At 46.7% G+C, this 22,209-nt stretch overlaps 1 protein-coding gene across 2 annotated transcripts; it reads right to left on the bottom strand.

Annotated features, from left to right (window-relative positions):
* Positions 1-2,179: 2,179 nt before the first annotated feature.
* Positions 2,180-20,947, bottom strand: LOC136449633 (metal tolerance protein 7-like). 2 transcript variants are annotated; one of them, XM_066449740.1, is made up of 6 exons: positions 20,560-20,947; positions 3,777-3,895; positions 3,417-3,662; positions 3,063-3,143; positions 2,753-2,983; positions 2,180-2,648 (listed from the first exon to the last, which is right to left on the bottom strand). In XM_066449740.1, exons 1-6 carry the CDS (start codon positions 20,663-20,665, stop codon positions 2,304-2,306), a joined length of 1,128 nt encoding a protein of 375 aa, XP_066305837.1. In that variant the 5' UTR covers positions 20,666-20,947; the 3' UTR covers positions 2,180-2,303. The 2 variants fall into 2 exon arrangements, with proteins under 2 accessions (XP_066305837.1, XP_066305836.1); XM_066449739.1 differs by lacking the exon at positions 20,560-20,947 and adding an exon at positions 16,693-17,278.
* Positions 20,948-22,209: the final 1,262 nt, after the last annotated feature.

Below are 22,209 nucleotides of genomic sequence, written 5' to 3'. Positions count from 1 at the left end.
TCACCTGGACGATGATCCTGCAATACAAATATGTAGAATGGGTAGTACATGATGTAAAAATATATGAACTCCGTAGAAAAATCAGCAATGGTGATGAAGTAGCGTATGTAGCTCAGCGATCAGTTGGTGTGAAGATGTATTTATATTTAATACAAACCGCCCGAACAGTTAGTGTGTAGCTGAGTCTCCAGCCCTAGCTAGCCCGTTAACCATAACGCAGAGCGCGGAGCCCAGTGTGCGTGTAGGAAGAACTAAAGCGTCGCTAAGAAGCCGCTGCCGACCACCCATAACGCAGAGGGCAGACGCTCGTGCACGTGTAGGGAGGAGCCGGAGATAGGGCCATCTCTGGGGACATCCGAGCGTCAACATGACTGTTCGAGGGTTCGAAAAATTATTTGGAGAGCAAACATAGAGAAAATAGCTCGGAGAAAAATTATGGCGATATACGGAGATTAGAGAATATTTAGAAGAATATTAAATCGTGACTTAGCTTTAGACGGAACGTCTGGTCGGTGGCGCATGGCGTTATCTGGTCGGCATTGACGAAATTGCTTGGCCCTCAAACTTTCCGAACTGTCGTCATGGCGGCGGTCGCGGTTGTCACGGCGCCATTCTTCGCGACGATCATCATTGCGACGTGCAGCAGTTGGTCGGAGTATGTAGTCCGAGGCGACTGTCATCCTTATATTAGTGGTCGGCGACGTGGGCAGCTCGCTTAGCGGCTCGCTTGACTGGCTGGAACGAAGTTGCTCTCGTGTTGGAGGACGGACGTAGTCGGAGCTTGACGGTGTCAATCCGTGTACGAAGATGTGCGCCGTGGTTGTCGAAGGATGTCGACGCAATCAGCTGAGTTGCCGTGAATGATGTTGATCTTGAGTTACGCCATCTGGTTCGCCAGGGATCAGTGCGCACATCCCCTACCTGGCACGCTAACTGTCGACAAAAGATGATCGGCAGTCCTTCGAGGGTTATCCCACGAAGGTAGATTGATCGGTGGAGGTGCACGTAATCAGGAACCGGATGGTGACACAAGACGTAGAGACAGCGATTTAGACAGGTTCGGGCCGTCTGATCGACGTAATACCCTACGTCCCGTATCTTTGGATGTATTGTATTTGAATATGAGATGTATGTATCTTGTCCGTTAGGGGACCCCTGCCTCTCCTTATATACTCTGGAGGGGGAGGCTTAGAAGGAAAGTATCCTATTGGTACTATATAATATCTTGCGGTGCACGTCGAGCAGCGCCGTGCGCGCCTTAATCTTATGGGTCGGGCCACCTCTGATGGTACGGTCCATGTCTTGTCTTGTGGATACGGGGGGCATACCCCCACAAGTTCCTTCCTTCAGGAACAACCGCAACAGTTCTTAGCTAAATCACATCAAATCTCACTGCAATTACTGAAAGAACCCCATAGCCAAAGCTTCCCTGATCCCACAAACGCGCAAGCAGGAATATAGTGTGGTGATCCAGACGGGGATAGGAACAATGTTATGCTACCTATGCGGCTCGAGCTGCGCGACGAACCGATCGTACCCGAGAAACGCGTCGGCGTCCTCGGCGTTCTCGAAGAGATGGCCTGGGGGGGCCATGGATCCAACCGCCCGGATGGCTGTCGCGCCATGGATCTAGTGTCGCGCCCTTGTTCGAGCAGAGGGGACAACCCCTGGTGTTGCCTTGTTCGTAGAGGATGCTGACGAGGAGCGACGGGGATAACGACGCGACAGGGTGCGGGGTGCGGGATGGGGAGCGGCGTGCGCGGCGGCGGCGGCCCGTGGGATCCAGCGGGGTGTGGGATCCAGTGAGGACGATGGCACGGGTGCACGGCGTGGGCACGCACGGCGAGGACTACGGCGCAAGCGACGGCTGCGGGTCGTAGATGGTCTTGCGGCGGCAAGTGCGGCTTTTTGTGGAGCGCTGTGGAGTACGGGTCGTGCGGGGAGGATGTCAGGATGGGGAGCGAAGGCAGCGCGGCACAGGACACGGCGGCGCACGGGCGTAGTTTCAGACCTGCGATTGTCGCGAGGCCGAGGGCGAGGGCAAGAGAGAGGATTAGAGGATTGCTGGGACCGAGCGTGATTGGTGCCTGGATCTCGCGATGGGGAGGCGGGGAAGTTTCGCACGGAAGGCGGGGAGGGGAGCGACGGACTCGCGGTTTCGCAGGGGAGACAGACGGACGACACAAAACAAATGTCGCACGAAAAAATATTCACGTTTTGTTTTTTTAGTTGTAGGAGAGAACATATGAAGTGAAATGTGCAGCAGCATTACAGCTGGTCTGAGTTCTGAAGTAACCACGCACTCAGACCTCGGCCTTGTGCTCGGGCCGGTGCGTGAACTCGAAGTCCACATGGACGAAGGCGCGCTCGACCTCGGGCAGCTGCTCCAGCTTCTCCTGCAGCGACTCGCCGATGTCGTGTGCTTGGCTGAGCGGCATGTCGCCCGGGAGCACGATGTCCACCTCCACGAAGTAGTGCGTGCCGAAGGTGTAGGCTCGCACCGTGTCGATGTGCTGGATCTCCTCGTGGTGGTTCCAGATCAGGTAGGTGAGCTTCGTCAGGTACTCCGCCGGCGCCGACTTGCCGATCAGCGTGCCCACGTTCTCCAGCACCGTCCGCGCCCACGTTGTGATAGTGTACAACGCGATCTACATTTTTCAGAGTTCATTATAGTCAGTTATTCTGACGGCACTGTTCTACAGTAAGGCCAGTAGCTCACAAAGTTCATATATTGTATTGCAACTCTGCTTACCAGTATGGCGCCAGCTGGGTCCATCCACCATTTGTACCGGACGGCAAGCAGCGCCGAGACCAGGCCGACCGAGTTTGTGATCACGTCGAAGAAATGGTCCTGGGCGTAGGCCCTCACGATCTCATTCTTGAACGTTCGGCAGTAGAGCATGAGGAAGAACTTCACGACCGCAACAGAGGACATGCTGCCTACCATCCAAAGCTCTTGCTTGAGCCCGAATTTCGCGTGCTCCTGATTGGGTCATCGCATCAGAAACCAACTCAGAAATAAGATTTAATGTTACGATAATTCTGAACCACAGATCATGTACCTGAGTTATGAGCTGGCGCCCTGATTCAATCAGCACTTGGAAGCCAAGTGTGCCCATTACTGATGCGAAAACTATTATTCCCTGCAACAACAAACGTCAAATTATTCAGTTTGCCGGCAACAAAAGTGGACACTCTGAATGATGTAGGTATTGTGGAACTCAGAAATACGCCAGTGTGTAACTCATTCTAGCTATGCTCTCTGAGGTAAACTGATTCTGAGGAATGGATAAGAACACAAAAGTTGAGAACTGACAGCTGAGTAGGCTTTCTGATGTCATGCAAAATAGGTATCATCTTTAGTTATATGATAAAAATCAACCAAAATACTTCGGTTTGACGAACAATGTCCTTACCACTGGTTGCATGCGCCGCTTTCCAATCGGATAGTTGTACTTGTTGGGCTTTTTCATTTTGTACGCCGTGAACCAAAGTATGAACCCTGACAGGAGGTCCAATAGAGAGTCCAGCGTCGACGCTATAACCGCCATGGATACACTTTCGATTGAAGCAACGACTTTTGTGACGAAGAGGATCAGATTGATTACATTCGACAGGTTAATAGCAAACCTCTCGCTCTTTGCCAACTGCTTCTGCTCTTCCTGAGAACAGAAGAAGCAGGTATAGTTCACAGCATATCAACATCGATGGTCTAGGTGCATATTCCATAATCGCATAAACTGTACATAACGGTAAATCTGTAGTTGGGCTTGCACCTCGGAAGCAGCAGCATTCGGATCCAAGCCACCAAGTTCGTTCATGGTCTCCATTTCGCTGAAATCCTTGAGTAGATTTTCTTGTTTCTTGTAGTACTTTGCGATCTTCCTCTGCTTCCCTGAGATGAGGAACTGAACTGTCAGAGGTGGTGCAGGACAAAACAGAACAAAAGGGAAAACATTGATTGATGAACCAAAGGTAACTTGGAAAACATCTTGTCCAGCCAAAGGGTTGGGCTTCCTATACACTCCAGTATCATCTTTTATTAAGGGCACGCAAAGCAAAGTCACCAACTGACTTTTGCCGCACGAGATGATCCAGTCTTACCACACCAATTTTGGATATATTATGGGCTTGGTCCGTATAATATTTAATAAATCAAATAAAATTTTATGTTACATAACATTAAGTGTTGTATGGTTTAATACCGTATGAGATTTTGACTGAACGTTTACTCAGCTTATTTGGTTGGAAATTATCCATCTTAATTGAGAAGCTGAGAAAAGGACAAAGGAGTGCCACGCGCGCGCCGCCGCCGCCGTTGGCCGGGCCAGGCAGACGGCGAGCGAGCGGACGGGCGGGTGTGGCCAGGTTTTGCCACTTAATCCACATAATTATGGGAGTTTCTCTCCTTGATGGGGGAGGCGAGTTTATTGCGCCAGTTACCGTCTCTCCGTGTCTTCGACTCTTGAATTCCTCCGCTGGCTCTCTCCCTCCCGGCCATAGGCATAAAACAGAAAGTCCTCTGTCAGTCCTCTTCCTCTTCATTCGCTTTCGAGAGACCACATCTCAGCCGCCCTTTGGCTTTCCCCGTTGAAAGCTCTAGTTTGGTTTTGGTTAATTGATGAAACCCTAAGTGTTAACCTAGTTTATCAAAGTAATTATGAGATAGATAGCACTACTCTAAGTGATGAAGCAATGGCGAAGATCATGACGATGGTGATGGCATGGTGATAATCAAATGCTTGAACTTGGAAAAGAAGAAAGAGAAAAACAAAAGGCTCAAAGCAAAGGTATAAATAGTAGGAGCCATTTTGTTTCTGTGATCAAGACACTTAGCGAGTGTGATCACATTTAGGTTAGATAGCGAGTGTGATCATATTTATGTTAGATAGTCGTTCTATTAAGAGAGGTGAAACTCATATTGAAATGCGGTTATCAAAGTACCACTAGATGCTCTAACTCATTGCATATGTATTTAGGATCTAGTGGAGTGCTAACATCCTTAAAGTATTTTGTGAAAATATGCTAACACATGTGTACAAGGTGATACACTTAGTGGTTGGCATATTTGAGCAAGGGTTAGAAACTTCACCGGTGGAGTGTCCGCCCGTAGAGTGTTGACAGTCCGATAGTGCCACCGGCGCCCTATACAGAAAAGACAGGGGTTCACAGAGTGATCGGACGCTGGTGGTGCAGTGATCGGACGCTGGGTTTAGAGTCCGGTCAATGACAGCAGTAAGCACACGGTCTCGGTCTTGTGACCGGACGCTGGCGTGTAAACTGACCGGATGCTCATGGTCTGAGTCCGGTCAGTGCTGACGTACGCTGACGTGAGGCGCACAGAGAAAACGTTGAGTGACCGGACGCCGGGTGAGTCCGGTCATGAAATTTCACGTTTGGAACCTTACTGGAATCGACCAGACGCTGGGTCCTGTGTCCGGTCACTTTCTAACTGACGCGTCCGGTCATCTCTTGACCGTTGAGATCGGGAGATCGACGTTCAAAGCCGATGACACATGGCAAGCATCGGGCGACCGGATGCTGGGGTCCTGTGTCCGGTCGAACTGACTGGAGCGTCCGGTCACCCCGTGTTGTGCCCAGTGAAGAGGTACAACGGCTCTATTTTGTGGGGGGGCTTTTATTTAAGCCCCATAGCCGGCTTAAGCTCACTCTCTTGGCCATTTGCATTGACATAGCAACCTTGTGAGCTTAGCCAAAGCCCTTCTACTCATCTCCATCATTGTTTCATCATCATTGTGAGATTGGGAGAGAATCCAAGTGCTTTGCTTAAGTGATTGCATCTAGTGGCACTTGGCATTCGTGTTGTGCTGCAGGATTCACTTGTTACTCTTGATGGTTGCCGTCACCTAGACGGCTTGGAACAGCGAGGATCGTTGAGCGGAGGTTGGTGATTGTCTCCAGCTCCGATCATGGTGATTGTAAGGGGTCTTGTGCCTTTTCCAGCGGAGAGCCGAAAGGTAATTCTAGTGGATTGCTCGTGTCATTGAGTTACCTCACTTGTGGGTAGGTTCTTGCGGTGTCCAATTGTGTGGACGAGATCCGTGCAACACCTCTTAGCCACCGAACCACCAAGTGTTGGTCGACACAACGGGGACTAGCGTGCCGGCAAGCACGTGAATCTCAGAAGAAAAATTGGTTGTCTCTTGCCCTTTGGTATTCTCCCAGTGTTTGATTTAGTATTTATCTTGTGATTGGTTCACTCTTCTATACGGCGGTATAATCACCCTACTCACTCATTTATATTCTTGCAAACTAGTTGTGGAAGCTCTTTAGTGTAATTAGAATTGAGAGCTTGCTTTGTTATTTTAAGTTCATCTAGTGGATCTCTTTCGAGTAGCAAGATTAAGAGCTCTTAGTGAGTAGTAACATTACAAGATGTGTGCCTAGTAATTTTGCAATTAGAATTATTGGATAGGTGGCTTGTAACCCTTGTAGAGCTAGAGTAAGTTTGTGTTTCACTATTTGTCATACTAATCAAATTGCTCTAGTTGATTTGTAGATTTTTAAATAGGCTATTCACCTCTCCTCTAGCCATATTAGGACCTTTCAAGTGGTATCAGAGCCGTGGTCACCGTTTGATTGAAGGCTTAACAACCTCGGTGTCAAATTATTGCTCAAATTGTGTTCAACCATGTGGGGGGGCAAACCACCGTTCTTTGATGGCACATGCTATGATTATTGGAAGAGAAATATGAGGATGTATCTTGGTTCAATCAATGATCAAGTATGGGAGGTGACCGATAATGACTATGCTATCATTAATCCCGATGACCCCACCAACCAAGACAAGACCAACAAGCAATATAATACAATGGCTCTCAATACCATATATAATGCCATTGATTCCAAGGTGTTTGAGCAAATCAAGGATTGTGAAAGAGCAAATGAGGTGTGGAGGAGATTGGAGAAAACATATGAGGGCACACCGGCGGTGAAGAGTGCTAAGTTATACATTCTCAAGGATAAGTTGACAAGCTTCAAGATGAAGGAAGATGAGAGCATTCCGGAAATGTTCCATCAGTTGCAAGTGATTGTAAATGACCTGAAGGCCTTGGGAGAGAAGATCAAGGATGATGATGTCTCTCATCAGTTCTTGATGTGCTTACCTCCAAGATTTGAGATGTTGAGATTGCTTATCATAAGAGGAGGATTGAAGGAGATTACCCATAACCAAGTACTAGGTGATGTCATGACCCAAAAGACATACCATGTGGAAAGAGAGGGGGATGACAAGGATGACAAGAAGGAAGAAGAAGAAAAGAAGAAGAGTATAGCATTCAAGGCTAGCTCATCATCATCCAAGAACAAGGGCAAGTCCAAGAAAGAATCAAGTGATGATGATGATCTTAGTGATATCGATGATGAAGCTATGGCCCTCTTTGTACGTAAGATGGGAAAATTCATGAAGAAGAAGGGCTATGGTGCAAGAGAGAGAAGAGATCACACCAAAAGTAAAGAATATGTGAGAAGATGCTATAATTGCAAGAGTTCCGATCACGTTGTAGCAAATTGTCCCTACAATAGTGACAATGATGAGGATGAGAAGAAGAAGCACAAGAAGGATAAGAAAGAAAAGAAGGAGAAGAGAATGACCTTTCAAAAGAAGAAGAAGGGTGGAGGCTATGTGATCACTTGGGATAGTGATGGCTCTTCGGATAGTGATGACTCTAGTGATGATGGCAACAAATCTATCAAGAGAGCACTAGCAAGCATCTCCATCAACAACAAGCCCTCCATCTTTGACACTCCTTCGACATGCTTCATGGCAAAACCTACCAAGATAAAATATGATGTGAGTGATGATGATGAATGTGAAAGTGATGCTTGTAGGAGTGATGATGATGATGAGGAGTACTCTAAGGAGAAGCTCATGGACATGTGTGAGCAAGTGCATACTTGCTTTGAGATGAAGAGAAAGGAGTGCAAGGAATTGAACAAGAAAGTCAAATTTCTTGAGCAATCCCTTAATCAGCTCAATGACACTCATGAGAGGCTAATGGAAGCCCATGAGAAACTTGGCAAAGCTCACTCTAAGCTTGAGAAAGCTCACTCCTCTCTCATCGAGCAAGTCAAAGAGGAAGCCAAGAAGGAGCAAGTGATTGTATTATGTGATGTGGGACTAACATGTGATCTTATTGATGAATCTTTTTATAAGCCTATTACAGTTGCTCCCACTAACACTTCTTGTAGCACTACTACTTCTACTTCACCTTTGAGTGATGGTCTCACTTATGATGGCTCATGAATGGTAGACAATAAGACCCTCAAGAAAGAGGTGAATGAGCTCACTCGTGCCTTAGGCAATGCCTATGGTGGAGATGCCCGATTGCTAAAGTGCTTGGGTAGCCAAAGGTTTTATCTCAACAAAGAGGGATTAGGTTATACCCCTAAGAAAGGTAAGGCGGCCTTTGTCACTCCCAAAGTTAACTTTGTGAAGGGCAATGGTCGGTTTTGCAATAGATGCAAGCAAGTTGGGCATGTAGAGCAATATTGCAAGATTAACAAGAACAAGCTACCTATTGTATCCTCAATTAAATTTGATTCTTGTTACATGCTTGTTAAGGGTGCCAATGATGTGAAGGCTAAGTTTATTGGTACACCAATTGTGGGCCCAAAGAAGAATACCATTTGGATACCAAAGACCTTGGTAACTAACCTTCAAGGATCCAAGCAAGTTTGGGTACCTAAAAAGAATTGATCTTCTTTTGTAGGTCAATTATAAAGCCAGAGGAAGGCATTGGATGCTTGATAGTGGGTGCACACAACACATGACGGATGATCCAAGAATGTTCAATTCAATCAATAAAAACAAGAGCAATGGGATTGATAGTATCACATTTGGTGACAATGGCAAAGGCAAGGTCAAAGAGCTTGGTAAGATTGCAATATCCAATGACTTAAGTATTTCCAATATGCTACTAGTAGAGAGCTTGAACTTCAACTTTTTGTCGGTAGCTCAATTGTGTGATCTTGGTTTCAAGTGCATATTTGGTGTGGATGATGTAGAGATTATAAGTGTAGATGGCTCTCACTTGATATTCAAAGGATTTAGATATGAAAATCTATACTTGGTTAATTTCAACGCTAGAGAAGCTCAATTGACAACATGTTTGATCACTAAGTCTAGCATGGGTTGGTTATGGCATAGAAGGCTTGGATTATGTTGGAATGAAACAATTGAACAAGTTGATTAAGCATGACTTAGTTAGAGGCTTGAAAGATGTCACATTTGAGAAGGATAAGCTATGTAGTGCATGTCAAGCCAGAAAATAAGTTCGTAACACACATCCTAAGAAGAGCATAATGAGCACATCTAAGGCATTTGAGTTGATGCATATGAACTTGTTTAGACCAACCACATACACAAGCATTGGTGGAAACAAATATGGATTTGTGATTGTGGATTATTTCACTAGATACACATGGGTATTCTTTCTTATTGATAAGAGTGATGTGTTTGCAACATTCAAATCATTTGTCAAGGGCATTCACAATGAGTTTGAAACAACCATCAAGAAAGTTAGAAATGAAAATGTTAGTGAATTCAAGAACACTAGAATTGATGAGTTGTATGATGAATTTGGAATTAGACATCAATTCTCGGCCAAGTACACTCCTCAATCAAATGGCTTAGTTAAAAGGAAGAATATAACTTTGATTGACATGGCAAGATCAATATTGAGTGAGTACAATGTGAGTTATTTATTTTTGGCCGAAGCAATCAACACAGCTTGCTGTTATAGCAACCGACTCTATTGTCACCCCATGACGGAGAAGACGCCTTATGAGCTTTTGAATGGAAGAAAGCCCAACATAGCATACTTTTGGGTTTTTTTGTTGTAAATGCTACATATTGAAGAAAGACGCCCTATACAGAAAAGACAGGGGTTCATAGAGTGACTGGACGCTAGTGGTGCAGTGACCGAACGCTGGATTTAGAGTCCGATCAGTGATAGCAGTAAGCACACGGTCTCAGTCTTGTGACCGGACGCTAGCATGTAAACTGACTGGACGCTCATGGTCTGAGTATGGTCAGTGCTGACATACGCTGACGTGAGGCGCACAGAGGAAACATTGAGTGACCAAACGCCGGGTGAGTCCAGTCGAGCATGACCGGACGCATCCGGTCATGACCTTACTGGAAATGCGGTCACTTTCTAACTGATGCGTCCGATCATTACTTGACCATTGAGATCGAGCGATCGACGTTTGAAGCCGATGACACATGGCAAGCATAGGGTGACCGGAAGCTGGGGTCCTGCGTCCTGGTCACCCCATGTTGTGCCCAATGAAGGGGTACAACGGCTCTATTTCATGGGGGCTTCTATTTAAGCCCCATGGCCGGCTCAAGCTCACTCTCTTGGCTATTTGCATTGACATAGCAACCTTGTGAGCTTAGCCAAAGCCCTCCTACTCATCTCTATCATTGTTTCATCATCATTGTGAGATTGGGAGAGAATCCAAGTGCTTTGCTTGAGTGATTGCATCTAGTGGCACTTGGCATTCGTGTTTCGCTATGGGATTCACTTGTTACTCTTGGTGGTTGTTGCCACCTAGACGGCTTGGAGCAGCGAGGATCGTTGAGCGGAGGTTGGTGATTGTCTCCGGCTCCGATCGTGGTGATTGTGAGGGGTCTTGTGCCTTTCCCGGCGGAGAGCCGAAAGGTAACTCTAGTGGATTGCTCGTGTCATTGAGTTACCTCATTTGTGGGTAGGTTCTTGCAGTGTCCAATTATGTGGACGAGGTTCATGCAATACCTCTTAGCCGCCGAACCACCAAGTATTGGTCGACACAACGGGGACTAGCGTGCCAGCAAGCACGTGAACCTCGGGAGAAAAATTAGTTGTCTCTTGCCCTTTGGTATTCTCCCGGTGTTTGATTTAGTATTCATCTTGTGATTGGTTCACTCCTCTACACAGCGGTATAATTACCCTACTCACTCATTTATATTCTTGCAAACTAGTTGTGGCAAGCTCTTTAGTGTAATTAGAATTGAGAGCTTGCTTTGTTATTTTAAGTTCATCTAGTGGAGCTCTTTAGAGTAGCAAGATTGAGAGCTCTTAGTGAGTAGTAATATTGCAAGTTGTGTGCCTAGTAATCATTGCAACTAGAATTGTTGGATAGATGGCTTGCAACCCTTGTAGAGCTAGAATAAATTTACGTGTTTCGCTATTTGTCATACTAATCAAATTGCTCTACTTGATTTGTAGATTTTTAAATAGGCTATTCACCCCCCCCCCCTTAGCCATATTAGGACCTTTCACCCGCCCCGTACCTCTACGCATACAGAGTAGCGGGAGAGCAGGTGCCTCCGGAACCCTCGTCCACCTACGAACCCTCGTGAGGCAGGCGATGAGTGGGCGGGCGTGGCCAGGTTTTGCTTCTTAATCCATATAATTATGAGAGTTTCTCTCCTTGATAGTGGAGGCGAGTTGATTGCGCCAGTTACCGTCTCTCCATGTCTTCGACTCCTGAATTCCTCCGCTGACTCTCTCCCTCCCGACCGCAGGCATAAAATAGAAAGTTCTTCGTCGGTCTTCTTCCCCTTCCTTCGCTTCTGAGAGACCATATCTGAGCCACCCTTTGGCTTTCCCCGTCTCGTACCTCTGCGCACATAAAGTAGCGGGAGAGCAGGTGCCTCCAGAATCCCTTGTCCGCCTACGAACCTTGCACGGGGTGTGCGGTGATTAGGTTTTTAGGGAGTGATTCTGCGACTACTCGTCCGATGTCTTCTTCCTGGTGATCGCTCAGTGGAACCCGTCTTCTTCCTGATGGCTGTTCATGGGATTGCACTGCGAACATCTTCCTACATCGACTGTGGTCCACGACTTTGAGCAACGCACTATATCTGGTGCGAATGAAGCCTCCGATGCCCTCAGCATGGGACCCTCCGCTGGGTACACTCTTATCTCTGTGATTACAGTACTTTGCATTATTTTAAAGTATATAAAGCTAAGGTAGAAACTCAACTTGAGAAGAAAATCAAACGTTTGCGGTCCGATCGCGGGTGAGAATATTTCTCAAATGAATTTTCTGAGTTTTGCATGGTTCATGTAATTATTCATGAGAGGACGCCACATACTCACCACAGTCCAATGGGATTGCAGAGAGAAAGAACCACACTCTAACTGATTTGGTTAATGCCATGTTAGAGACTGCGGAACTATCTAAGGAATGGTGCGGTGAAGCTATATTGACAGCATGTCATGTCCTGAATAGGGTGCCCACAAAGAACAAAGAAATTACACCATTCGAGGAATGGGAGAAGAAGAGATTAAATCTATCTTACCTGCGAACTTGGGGTTGTTTGGCAAAGGTGAATGTGCCAATAAACAAAAAGCGAAAGCTTGGATCAAAGACTGTTGATTGTGTTTTTCTTGGGTATGTTATTCACTGCGTGGGTTATAGATTTTTAATTATAAATTCTAGTGTTCCTAAGATGGCTATTGATACAATCATGAAATCTAGAAATGTTACATTTTTTAGAATGAATTTTCCATGAAAAATGCACCTAGCGCGACTGGTTATGAATTTATAATTCCCCATGAGCATGAAAATTTTACTCCGATAGAACAAATTGAGGAACCCTATATGCAAAATTCTGAGGAGGATGACACTATAGTCACTACAAAAAGTAAGAGATAGAGGACTGCAAAGTCTTTTGGTGATGACTATATTGTGTACCTTATGGATGACACACCAACGACCATTGAAGAGGCATATTCTTCTCCTGATGCTGACTTATGGAAGGAAATAGTACGGAGTGAGATGGATTCTATTATATCTAATGGAACTTGGGAAATAGTTGATCGTCCCTATGGGTGCAAGCCTATAGGGTGCAAATGGGTGTTCAGGAAAAAACTTAGGCCTGATGGTACTATCGAGAGGTACAAGGCAAGAGTTGTGGCCAAGGGTTATACTGAAAAGGAAGGTGAGAATTTCTTTGATACTTATTCACTGGTTGCCCAATTGACTACAATTCGAGTTTTGCTTTCCCTGGCAGCCTCCTATAGTCTTATCGTTCATCAAATGGACGTTAAGACATCTTTCCTAAATGGAGTGTTAGAGGAGGAGATCTATATGGATCAGTCGGATGGGTTTGTAGCAAATGGTCAAGAAGGCAAGGTGTGTAAATTATTAAAGTCATTATATGGCCTAAAACAAGCTCCTAAGCAGTGGCATGAGGAGTTCGACAAAACTCTAACATCTATTGGCTTTGTTGTGAATGAAGCTGACAAATGTGTGTACTATCGGTATGGTGGGGGTGAAGGAGATATTTTGTGCTTATATGTTGATGACATACTGATCTTTGGATCTAGCCTCAAAGTGATTGAGGAAGGTGAAGGAATTCTTATCTAATAATTTTGAAATGAAAGATTTAGGAGAGGCTAATGTTATTCTTAATATCAAGCTTCTGAGAGAAGGTGATGGTGAGGTAACTCTATTACAATCCCACTATGTGGAAAAGGTGATGAGTCGCTTTGGGTTTATTGACTGTGAACCTGCTCCTACACCTTATGACCCGAGTGTGCTATTGAGAAAAATCGAAGAATAGCAAGGGATCAATTGAGATATTCCCAGATCATTGGTTCGCTCATGTATCTTGGTAGTGCAATAAGGCCTGACATCTCATTTGCTGTGTGCAAGCTAAGCCAGTTTGTGTCAAACCCGGGAGATGATCACTAGCGTGCTCTTGAGAGAGTGATGCGCTATCTAAAAGGCACTATGAGCTATGGTATTCGTTATACCGAACATCCGAAGGTGCTGGAAAGCTACTGTGATGCCAATTAGATCTCTGATGTTGATGAGCTTTATGCCACAAGTGGATATGTGTTTTCGCTTGGAGGTAGTGTTGTTTCCTAGAAGTCTTGCAAGCAGACTATCTTAACGAAGTCTACAATGGAAGCAGAACTCACAGCATTAGACACTGCTGGCTCTAAGGCGGAGTGGCTTCGTGATCTCCTTATGAATTTATCGGTTGTTGAAAAACCCATACTGGCTATTTCTATGAACTGTGATAACCAGACTATGATTACGAAGGTTAACAGTTCTAAGGATAACATGAAGTCTACAAGGCATGTTAAGAGACGACTAAAATCTATCAGAAATTTAAGAAACTCCAGAGTAATAGCGTTGAACTATGTTCACACGTCTAATAATCTGGCAAACCAGTTCATTAAGGGTCTGTCACGTAATATGATAGAAAGTGCATCGAGAGAGATGGGTTTGAGACCCACATGAAATTTACTATAGTGGTAACCTATTCTATATGATCGGAGATCCCGTAAAGTAGGATGGTGAAATAAGCTAGTAGTAAATTATGAGGAAAGATCCTTAGTAAGACTCATTTATGATGCATATATTTCCTTTCTGTAAGACATGTTGGTTTTTACCTTAATGTGTTTCAAGTGGCTTGCTAAAGCAAAGATGTTATCCTACAGAACATCTTTTGAGAAACACACCTATATGAGTCAGACTGCTGGTCACAGTCTATGAGATTTGGATAATCTCTAAATACTCATGAAAAGCACTGAAGTATAACTTATATGCTTTAAATAGAGGGGATGTCTTTTGCAGCCTAGTATTAGCTAAGGACTTTAGTGACATTCTCCTCACACAAAACTGTCAATTCAAGACTTAGTCCATTGTTCAGTTGTGACTGAGTGAAACTATTGCTCTAGATGGATGTTCAACTTAACAGTCTTCATCAAACCACTAGTATATAAAAAAATATGGTTCTGAGACTACTTTGTTACAAACTCTAGAGTTTGGTGGGGATTGTTGGATATATTATGGGCTTGGCCCGTATAATATTTAATAAATCAAATAAAACTCTATAGTACGTAACATTAAGCGTTGTATGGTTTAATAATGTATGTGATTTTGACTGAATATTTACTTAGCTTATTTGGTTGAAATTATCCATCTTAATTGAGAAGCTGAGAAAAGGACAAAGGAGTGCCACACACGCGAGGCAAATAGGCAGGCGGCGAGCGAGCGGACGGGCGGGCGTGGCAAGGTTTTGCCACTTAATCCACATATTTATGGGAGTTTCTCTCCTTGATGGTGGAGACGAGTTGATTGCGCCAGTTACCGTCTCTTCATGTCTCCGACTCCTGAATTCCTCCGCTGGCTCTCTCCCTCCCGGTCGCAGGCATAAAATAGAAAGTTCTCCGTCAGTCTTCTTCCTCTTCCTTCGCTTCCGAGAGGCCACATCTCAGCCGCCCTTTGGCTTTCCCCGTCCTGTACCTCTGCGCGCACAGAGTAGCGGGAGAGCAGTGCCTCCGGAACCCTCGTCCGCCTACGAACCTTGCACGAGGTGTGCGGCGATTAGGTTTTTTGGGAAGCGATTCTACGACTGCTCGTCCGACGTCTTCTTCCTGGTGATCGCTCGCGGAACCCGTCTTCTTCCTGGTGACTGTTCGTGGGACTGCACTGCGAACATCTTCCTGCATCAACTGTGTTCTATGACTTCGAGCAACGCACTATGTCTGGTGCGAATGGAGCCTCTGATGCCCTCGGCATGGGATCCTCCGCTGGGTACACTCTTATCTTTGTGATCACAGTACTTTGCGTACTTACTGTATCGATCAGTATATCATATATGCATGTTGTAGCGTTTGCTAGAGATATACACATGCACATATATGTCGTCACGAACTTGCTGATGTTTTATTTCTGGATTAAATTGACCATAAAAATGCCTAATTATCTAACACCAGTCGGTTAAGATCACAGTCACACATTTGAAGACATAAGAAGCAGCTTGTCTGAAACACAGTGAGAGTCTGAGAGGTAATTTGTGATGGTCAAATGCACATTATCGGCTATGCTTACAGTCAGGAGTCTGAAAGGTAATTTGTGATGGTCAAATGCACATCATCGGCTACGCTTACAGTCTTACAGGCAGGATTCAGGACATCGGTGTGATCATGGAGACAAGAACAGTCTTCTCCACCAAATCAAAGATTAAATTAAGGCAACCAACGGAAATAGTACATACAAGTGCCGTTCGAATGGACATATTATGTGTGGTGTGAATTGAAAACAAAGACTTGTCGTTATCATATTAGTTTTCAGTTGTAATACAATAAACGCATTGTTTCCTTTCCTGCAGTCGAATTCGGAGCATCTGCCCTGACTAATACTTGTTCTAATCACCTTTGTACGGTTAGATTGTTTACTTCCACTACAAAGATATGGGAAAAGCTGTAAGTACTCTGTAGTAAATATTGCTAGCTACTTCTTTTTCTTTTTCCCCCCTTTTTTTGTGTGTGTGGTGGCTAAACTTTGGCATTTAAATTCGGTGAAACGAGCTAAGGTTGTCTATTGTCGTAGAATGAAAATTAGTGGATGCTCACACCTGCCAATGGCGTCGAGCGTTGCAGGCACATAAAAGAACAGCTCTAACTTCAGAATTTATAGAGCCGCCAAATCATCAACAGCGACGAGTTGTGAGTTCAGTTCCAATAGCCTTGCTGTCAATTTTCTCGTGGGAGGATTTTGTCGTTCTCCTATACTACACTAATAATGAGATTGCATTATATAAAGAAGAAGACAGAAACTGCGCGGCGAAACCGAAAGCAGACGGGAGCAAACAATAATAATAAGACTTGGCGGAAGAGACAAAATGGAAGATGGAGTGGGGGTGCGTGGGTGCGTGCGGCGCACCGTGCGAGCCGCCGACGAAGATCCTGGCGTAGAAGGGCGGCGGCTGGCGGTGGAACCGGTCCGGGACGGTGAAGCCGCCGCTGTCCATGCGCAGCCGCCACGACCCGACATCGCCCTCCTCGCCGCCACCGTCAACGCCGCGTCCTTGGTTCGGGCTCCCCATGGTCTCCGCCCCGCCCCGCCCGTGGCTGGAGTCGGCAGGCTGGGCTAGTGGCCACCTGCAGGCTAGTGTGCGTAGCCGCCGCGTGCAAGTCAATAAGCTCTGCCTCTGCTCCGACTCACCACCGCCTCGGGAGAGTTTATCGCCGCTCGCGTGACCAGGAACGGAAAGGTGCGGGACGCAACGCAACGTTCCGGATCGGCTTGGCCTCCCTAAACCTAGGCCCGTGTTTGGCGCCGTGGCCCAATCGTGCGTACGCCACGCGCAGGGCGAAACGGGGAGCGGCCGCGTGTTGTGTCCAATCACGAAGCGTCTAAGCGGCAGGCGACCCAGGCGGTGTTTCGCTGCTTCCCCGGGACGGAAAGGGAGTGCGACCCGGACCGACGGACGTGACGGGGTTAGGCGCCGCGGGCCATCGATCTCATCGGCCCCGCCTCCCCTCCTCCATCAGCAGGACCAGGACAACGGGGAGAGAACGAGACAGAATTGGAGACGGCACCGCGCGCAGCAACATAAGCCCACACCTGCCCTGCCCAAGTGGCCGCCGCTGGCGAAGGCGACGTACGGTACGGGAGTCCAGAGCAGTCGTCAGGCGAAGGCGAATGCTTGTTATGCTTTTTTACCAGAGCATTCTCCAAAAGAAGATGGTTTGGTGGCAGTGTCCCAAAGACATCATCGATCTGACGAGAGGGTTGTCAAGTTGTACAGGGATTGCTACACAGCCACGGAATGCGTCGAAACTTCTTTGAGGTTTCGCACTTTCGCTGCTGGAAGCGACATCGACCGACGTTAATAGTGCGAGTGGTTCCATATAGCTTTCCACTTTCCGAAAGCAGATGGTTGCGCCTTGGTAGTACTTATCTGGGAGTAGTAAAGGCACGCCCAGTACAAGCTAGCACAGTCGTATGCCCCGGAAAATTCTACAGGCCACGAATAAATTCTACAGCCACGGCGGATAAATTCTACGGGCCACGCATGCAAAGAAGACGCTACAGGCCACGCATGCGAAGAAGACGCGGGAACGTATATGAGCATGTTTGGTTGGCGAATTCGTATCGTTGCTGGTTCGTGAAGAAGTACTGCTGGCTGGTTTGTGTGAGAGAAAAATACTATTTCGATGAAAAATTTACGATCGTTTACGACGAGCTACAGCCAAACGAACAGGCTGTATATCCAGCAACAAGAACCATTTGCCAAACCTTTTTACCATTCCATGAGACGAGGCATCAACATTTCCCACCACAACTCATGTTTCAGCAGGTTCTTTAGCATTTTTTTAGCCTACGTACATCTGGAGACACTTTTGACGACCCTCTGCGAAGCCATCGCCAGTGATTTTGGATGATGCACGTCCACATGGATGCTGGGGCTCCAAGCCTTATCTGCGAGCCCTTGCTTGCGCCATTCAACTTGGCTTAGTTTGTGGTGCGTTTTTGTCTTTCGGCTACATCTTGACCAGCGTAATTTAGCATGGCAGGGTTATCAAAATTATACTTTAACCTTTTTATTTACTTTAGTTTACATTGTTTATATAATTGTAAAATTATAATTACTCAAAAGTACTTATCATTACAAATTTAACTGTACTAAATTATGGGTTAACAAATTTTGAATTTTAATTTACATGAGCGCCTTATAAAGTGGGATAAGAAGGAATACCAGCGCAAGTAAAGATTTTGCTAAAGTCACATTTAACTATACTATACGGCAAAAATTGCACATAGTGATAGAGCACAACGGGATAAAGATTAGGCCTTCGTACTCACTAATACGTTTCCATGGCTAAATAGGGCTGGCCTGGATTCCAGCAAATTATGGAAGCTGGCTTCTAGAAGCTACCTAGGGATCCAAACATTTCTAATAACTTCTAGCCAACTTCTACAATCAGAAGCTTCTAGATTCCACGATCTAGTAAGGTGAGGAAATCTAGCTTCTTTCAGCTTTTGGATCTAATTTCGCCAATCTGTACATTGCCTTTTGGCCCATCTGGCCATCTAGTCCAGAGATGGAGGCCATTATAGTAATTTTGCTCTACAGACCAGTCTACCCCAGCTTTTGCGATGTATGAATCCAAATGGTAATTTTGCTATACAGACCAGTCGACCTCAGCTTTTGCGACGCATGAATCCAAATAGGAGTCTCTTAATTGAGCTTGTATGATCCGGCTTTTAACAATCTAACTTTTAAAAGCTAGCGTCTACGATCCATGGGTATCTAAACGCAGCCATAGTCCAGCTGCACGAAACCTTTCAGTATTTTACACGGATCATTCTTTGACTCCTGGCATCTAGCATATCCTTTACTTGCACGAAATGTGACGCGTGCGACGCCAAATCTGGCGAGGCTGCCGAGTTGCGTGCATGCACTGAAGCAATCAATGCGCATGCTGCGTACGTACGTACGTGGAACAGTACAGATACAGCAGCCCAAACCATTTTTTTAAACGAAGGCCAAAACAATTCTCGCTCGATCGTTGTCGTACCCCTGCGGTTCGCCGACAGAAATTTCATTCATTTATATATATTTACCAAAGAAACAAGCGTGATTGGACTTCTCTAAGCGATTACGTTGTCCTAAGCGTCTTGTAATTGTCAAGCTCACAAGGAACGTTCCCACAGAGATGCCCTCGACCGTGTCCATGACAAAAAACGAGACTAGCTAGGCTGCTTCAGTTGAAACGCCTTGCAGTCACGAACAACAAGAAAAGTGTACTTGGACGATATATAGGTATAGTTGCATGCAGCTGGAGATCGACCCCACCACATTTTTTATCCGATTTCCATATTCATCAGTAATAAGCCGAACTCAGAAGACGTCACCAGTTTCACATATGTAAATAATACGGAGTATATATCAGATTATCAGTGCAGTGTGCAGTTACTGGACCAGCCGGGGTTACTACTTCTGTCCAACTCTGACTACGACTACTTTCTCGAGTGTGTGTGTGTGTATATATATATATATATATATATAAATAAAAATAGCAAATCGCCAATGTTTTCAAACTATGCTCCGAAGAAATATACCTGCCGTCTTATCTCTGTTCTCGCGTACGCTCAGTATCGATACTCCGAGCTTAAATATAAAACGTAAAAGAATTCAAAAGAAAAAACAATGGAAATTAACGAGCAGATATCGTCCGGGGCTCCGGGCTACCGGAGCGTGCAACATATATAAGGACCGCGAACAGACTAAAATACAGGCCACTGCTTTCATGACAACAATTTGAATCCACTACAAGTATGTAACTATCGCCACTTTGATACTTTGAACTTTTGGAGTGTGGAAGCAGGGCCATGCATGCACGGCATGATTGATGAAAGGATCACACAAAAAAGGTGTATACAATTATACGGTCCACATGGGACTCCACTAGTTTGTTGTCATCGCCATAGTCGGTTTGCCATGATCTTTTCGGTGGTATTATCTTGGAGTTAACTAACCCAGATCACTACGAGAAGCAAGAATTGTGTGCCTGCTGGCCTTAGCAGTTTCAGTCAGTTTTCTGCCAGTTGATCAATCAATCAGTTATGAGTTACCATGAGACACGGAACGTGCGTGAACACGAGATATGTACTAACCCGCGACAATAACTAGCGCCATTTTGATCTGCCGATCGAACTGAATATATATTGCAGACATGGAGTAGTTGTGTGCATGCAGGCAGATCAGAGGATCGGAGCGAGTTGAGGGGGCGGGTGCGGTACCGTGGCTACGGAGGAAGACTCTGGTGACGAAGGCCGGCTCCTTGGGCCGCTCCGGCATCTGGAAGTCGCTGACGTTGAGCCGCCACGACGCCGCCGGCCCCGCCATTCCTCCCCCCGCCTTCAGCCCCTCCTTGTGGTCGCCGCCGCCGCCGGCCGTCGCGCCCGACCGCGAGCCTATAGCCGGCCAGCCAACACGGCCACAGGATCCGATCGAGGAGGACAAGGATTCGTCGGAAGAAGAAATGGACTAGTGTCCGCGCAGCCACAGGAGGAGGACGGCACAGGAGGGAAGGGCCAGCGATCTGTGTGGTGGTGGTACGGTGGTGGTTTATATATATAGATGAGCAGTTATAGTGGTGGTGGTGGTGTGGTGGTGGCCACACTCCCGCACAGATCAGATGACTAGATCAGCGAGCATGCGCAACGTCAGCCGTCGGGGACGGCGAGGTGCGCGCCGCGCGCGTACATACGTTGTCCCGTCCGTTGCTGCTTTCTTTCTTATATATATCATCCGAGGCCGGGCGCGGATCGGAGGCAGGGGCAGGCAGGAAGGCGCGGGAAGGGAAGTGGCGCGGTTGGGGGGTCGTGACGACGGCTTGGTGGATTTGGTGCCTCGCTTTGTTGTACGCTAGCGCACGTCCAGTCGCCTTTGTTACAAAGCCACCGTCGGAAACCGTCAAATTTATCGAGTGTTTTTAGCTTTACCGAGTGTTTTTTTTTTGAGCACTCGGCAAACAAGTTTTTTTGTCGAGCGGTGCTATAAAAATACTCGGCAAAATAAAACACACGGTAAAGAGGTGGTTTGCCGAGTGTTAAAAAAAACTCAGCAAATATGGGGTTTGCCGAGTGTTTTTTTTTTACACTCGGCAAAGAAAAAAAAATTGGGAAAGAAAGAGAAAAAAAAATAAAAAAAAATCTTTGCCGAGTGCTCAAATCTAGGACACTCGGCAAAGTAAAAAATATATTTCTGGGAAAGAAAGAGAAGAAAAAAATGAAAAAAAATCTTTGCCGAGTGCCCAGATCTAGGACACTCGGCAAAGTAAAAAAAATATTTTTTTTCTGGGAAAGAAAGAGAAGAAAAAAATGAAAAAAAATCTTTGCCGAGTACACAAATCTGGGACACTCGGCAATCGAAAAAAAAAAATCATTTTTTAACCCCAGCGCCGCGGGCTCCCCTTCTCCGCGCTCGGGCACGCGCCGCCCCCTCCCCGCGCACCTCCCTCGCGCCGCCCCCTCCTCCCTCTCGGCCCCGGCGTGGCCCCGCCCTCCCCTCCTACCTCTCTGACGTCGGCGCGGCCCGCCCTCCCCTCCTCCCTCGCCGGCGCACCTCCCTCCCTCCTCCACCGCCTCCACCAGATCCGCCCCCCGCGCGGGCGGATCCGGCGACGGTGGCGCACGGGGAGGCCGGATCCGGCCCCGGTGCAGCCGCCCCCCTCCTCTCCTTCTCTTCCCACCACCGGCGCCCTCCCCCTCCTCCCCCTCCTCTCTCTTCCCCGGCTGCGGATCCAGCGCGGCCGTCCCCTCCTCTCTCTTCCCTGGATCTGACCCCGACGTGGCCGCCCCCTCCTCTCCCTCTCTTCCCACCGCCGGCGCCCCTCCCCCTCCTCTCTCTCTTCCCCGGCGGCAGATCCGGCCCGGCCACCCCCTCCT

The sequence above is a fragment of the Miscanthus floridulus genome, chromosome 5 (genome assembly GCF_019320115.1).
Source record: "Miscanthus floridulus cultivar M001 chromosome 5, ASM1932011v1, whole genome shotgun sequence".
Lineage (NCBI taxonomy): Eukaryota > Viridiplantae > Streptophyta > Magnoliopsida > Poales > Poaceae > Miscanthus > Miscanthus floridulus.
This window is presented reverse-complemented; position numbering and strand designations above follow the sequence as displayed.

What these genes read in the sequence shown, in the direction of transcription:
- LOC136449633 (XM_066449739.1), bottom strand. Translation starts at nt 16,855, where the DNA reads ATGGGGAGCCCGAACCAAGGACGCGGCGTTGACGGTGGCGGCGAGGAG. An exon ending in CGAATGCTGCTGCTTCCGAG is followed by an intron (nt 3,663 to 3,776) that starts GTGCAAGCCCAA and finishes TTCTGTTCTCAG; the next exon opens with GAAGAGCAGAAGCAGTTGGC. An exon ending in ACCCAGCTGGCGCCATACTG is followed by an intron (nt 2,649 to 2,752) that starts GTAAGCAGAGTT and finishes TGAAAAATGTAG; the next exon opens with ATCGCGTTGTACACTATCAC.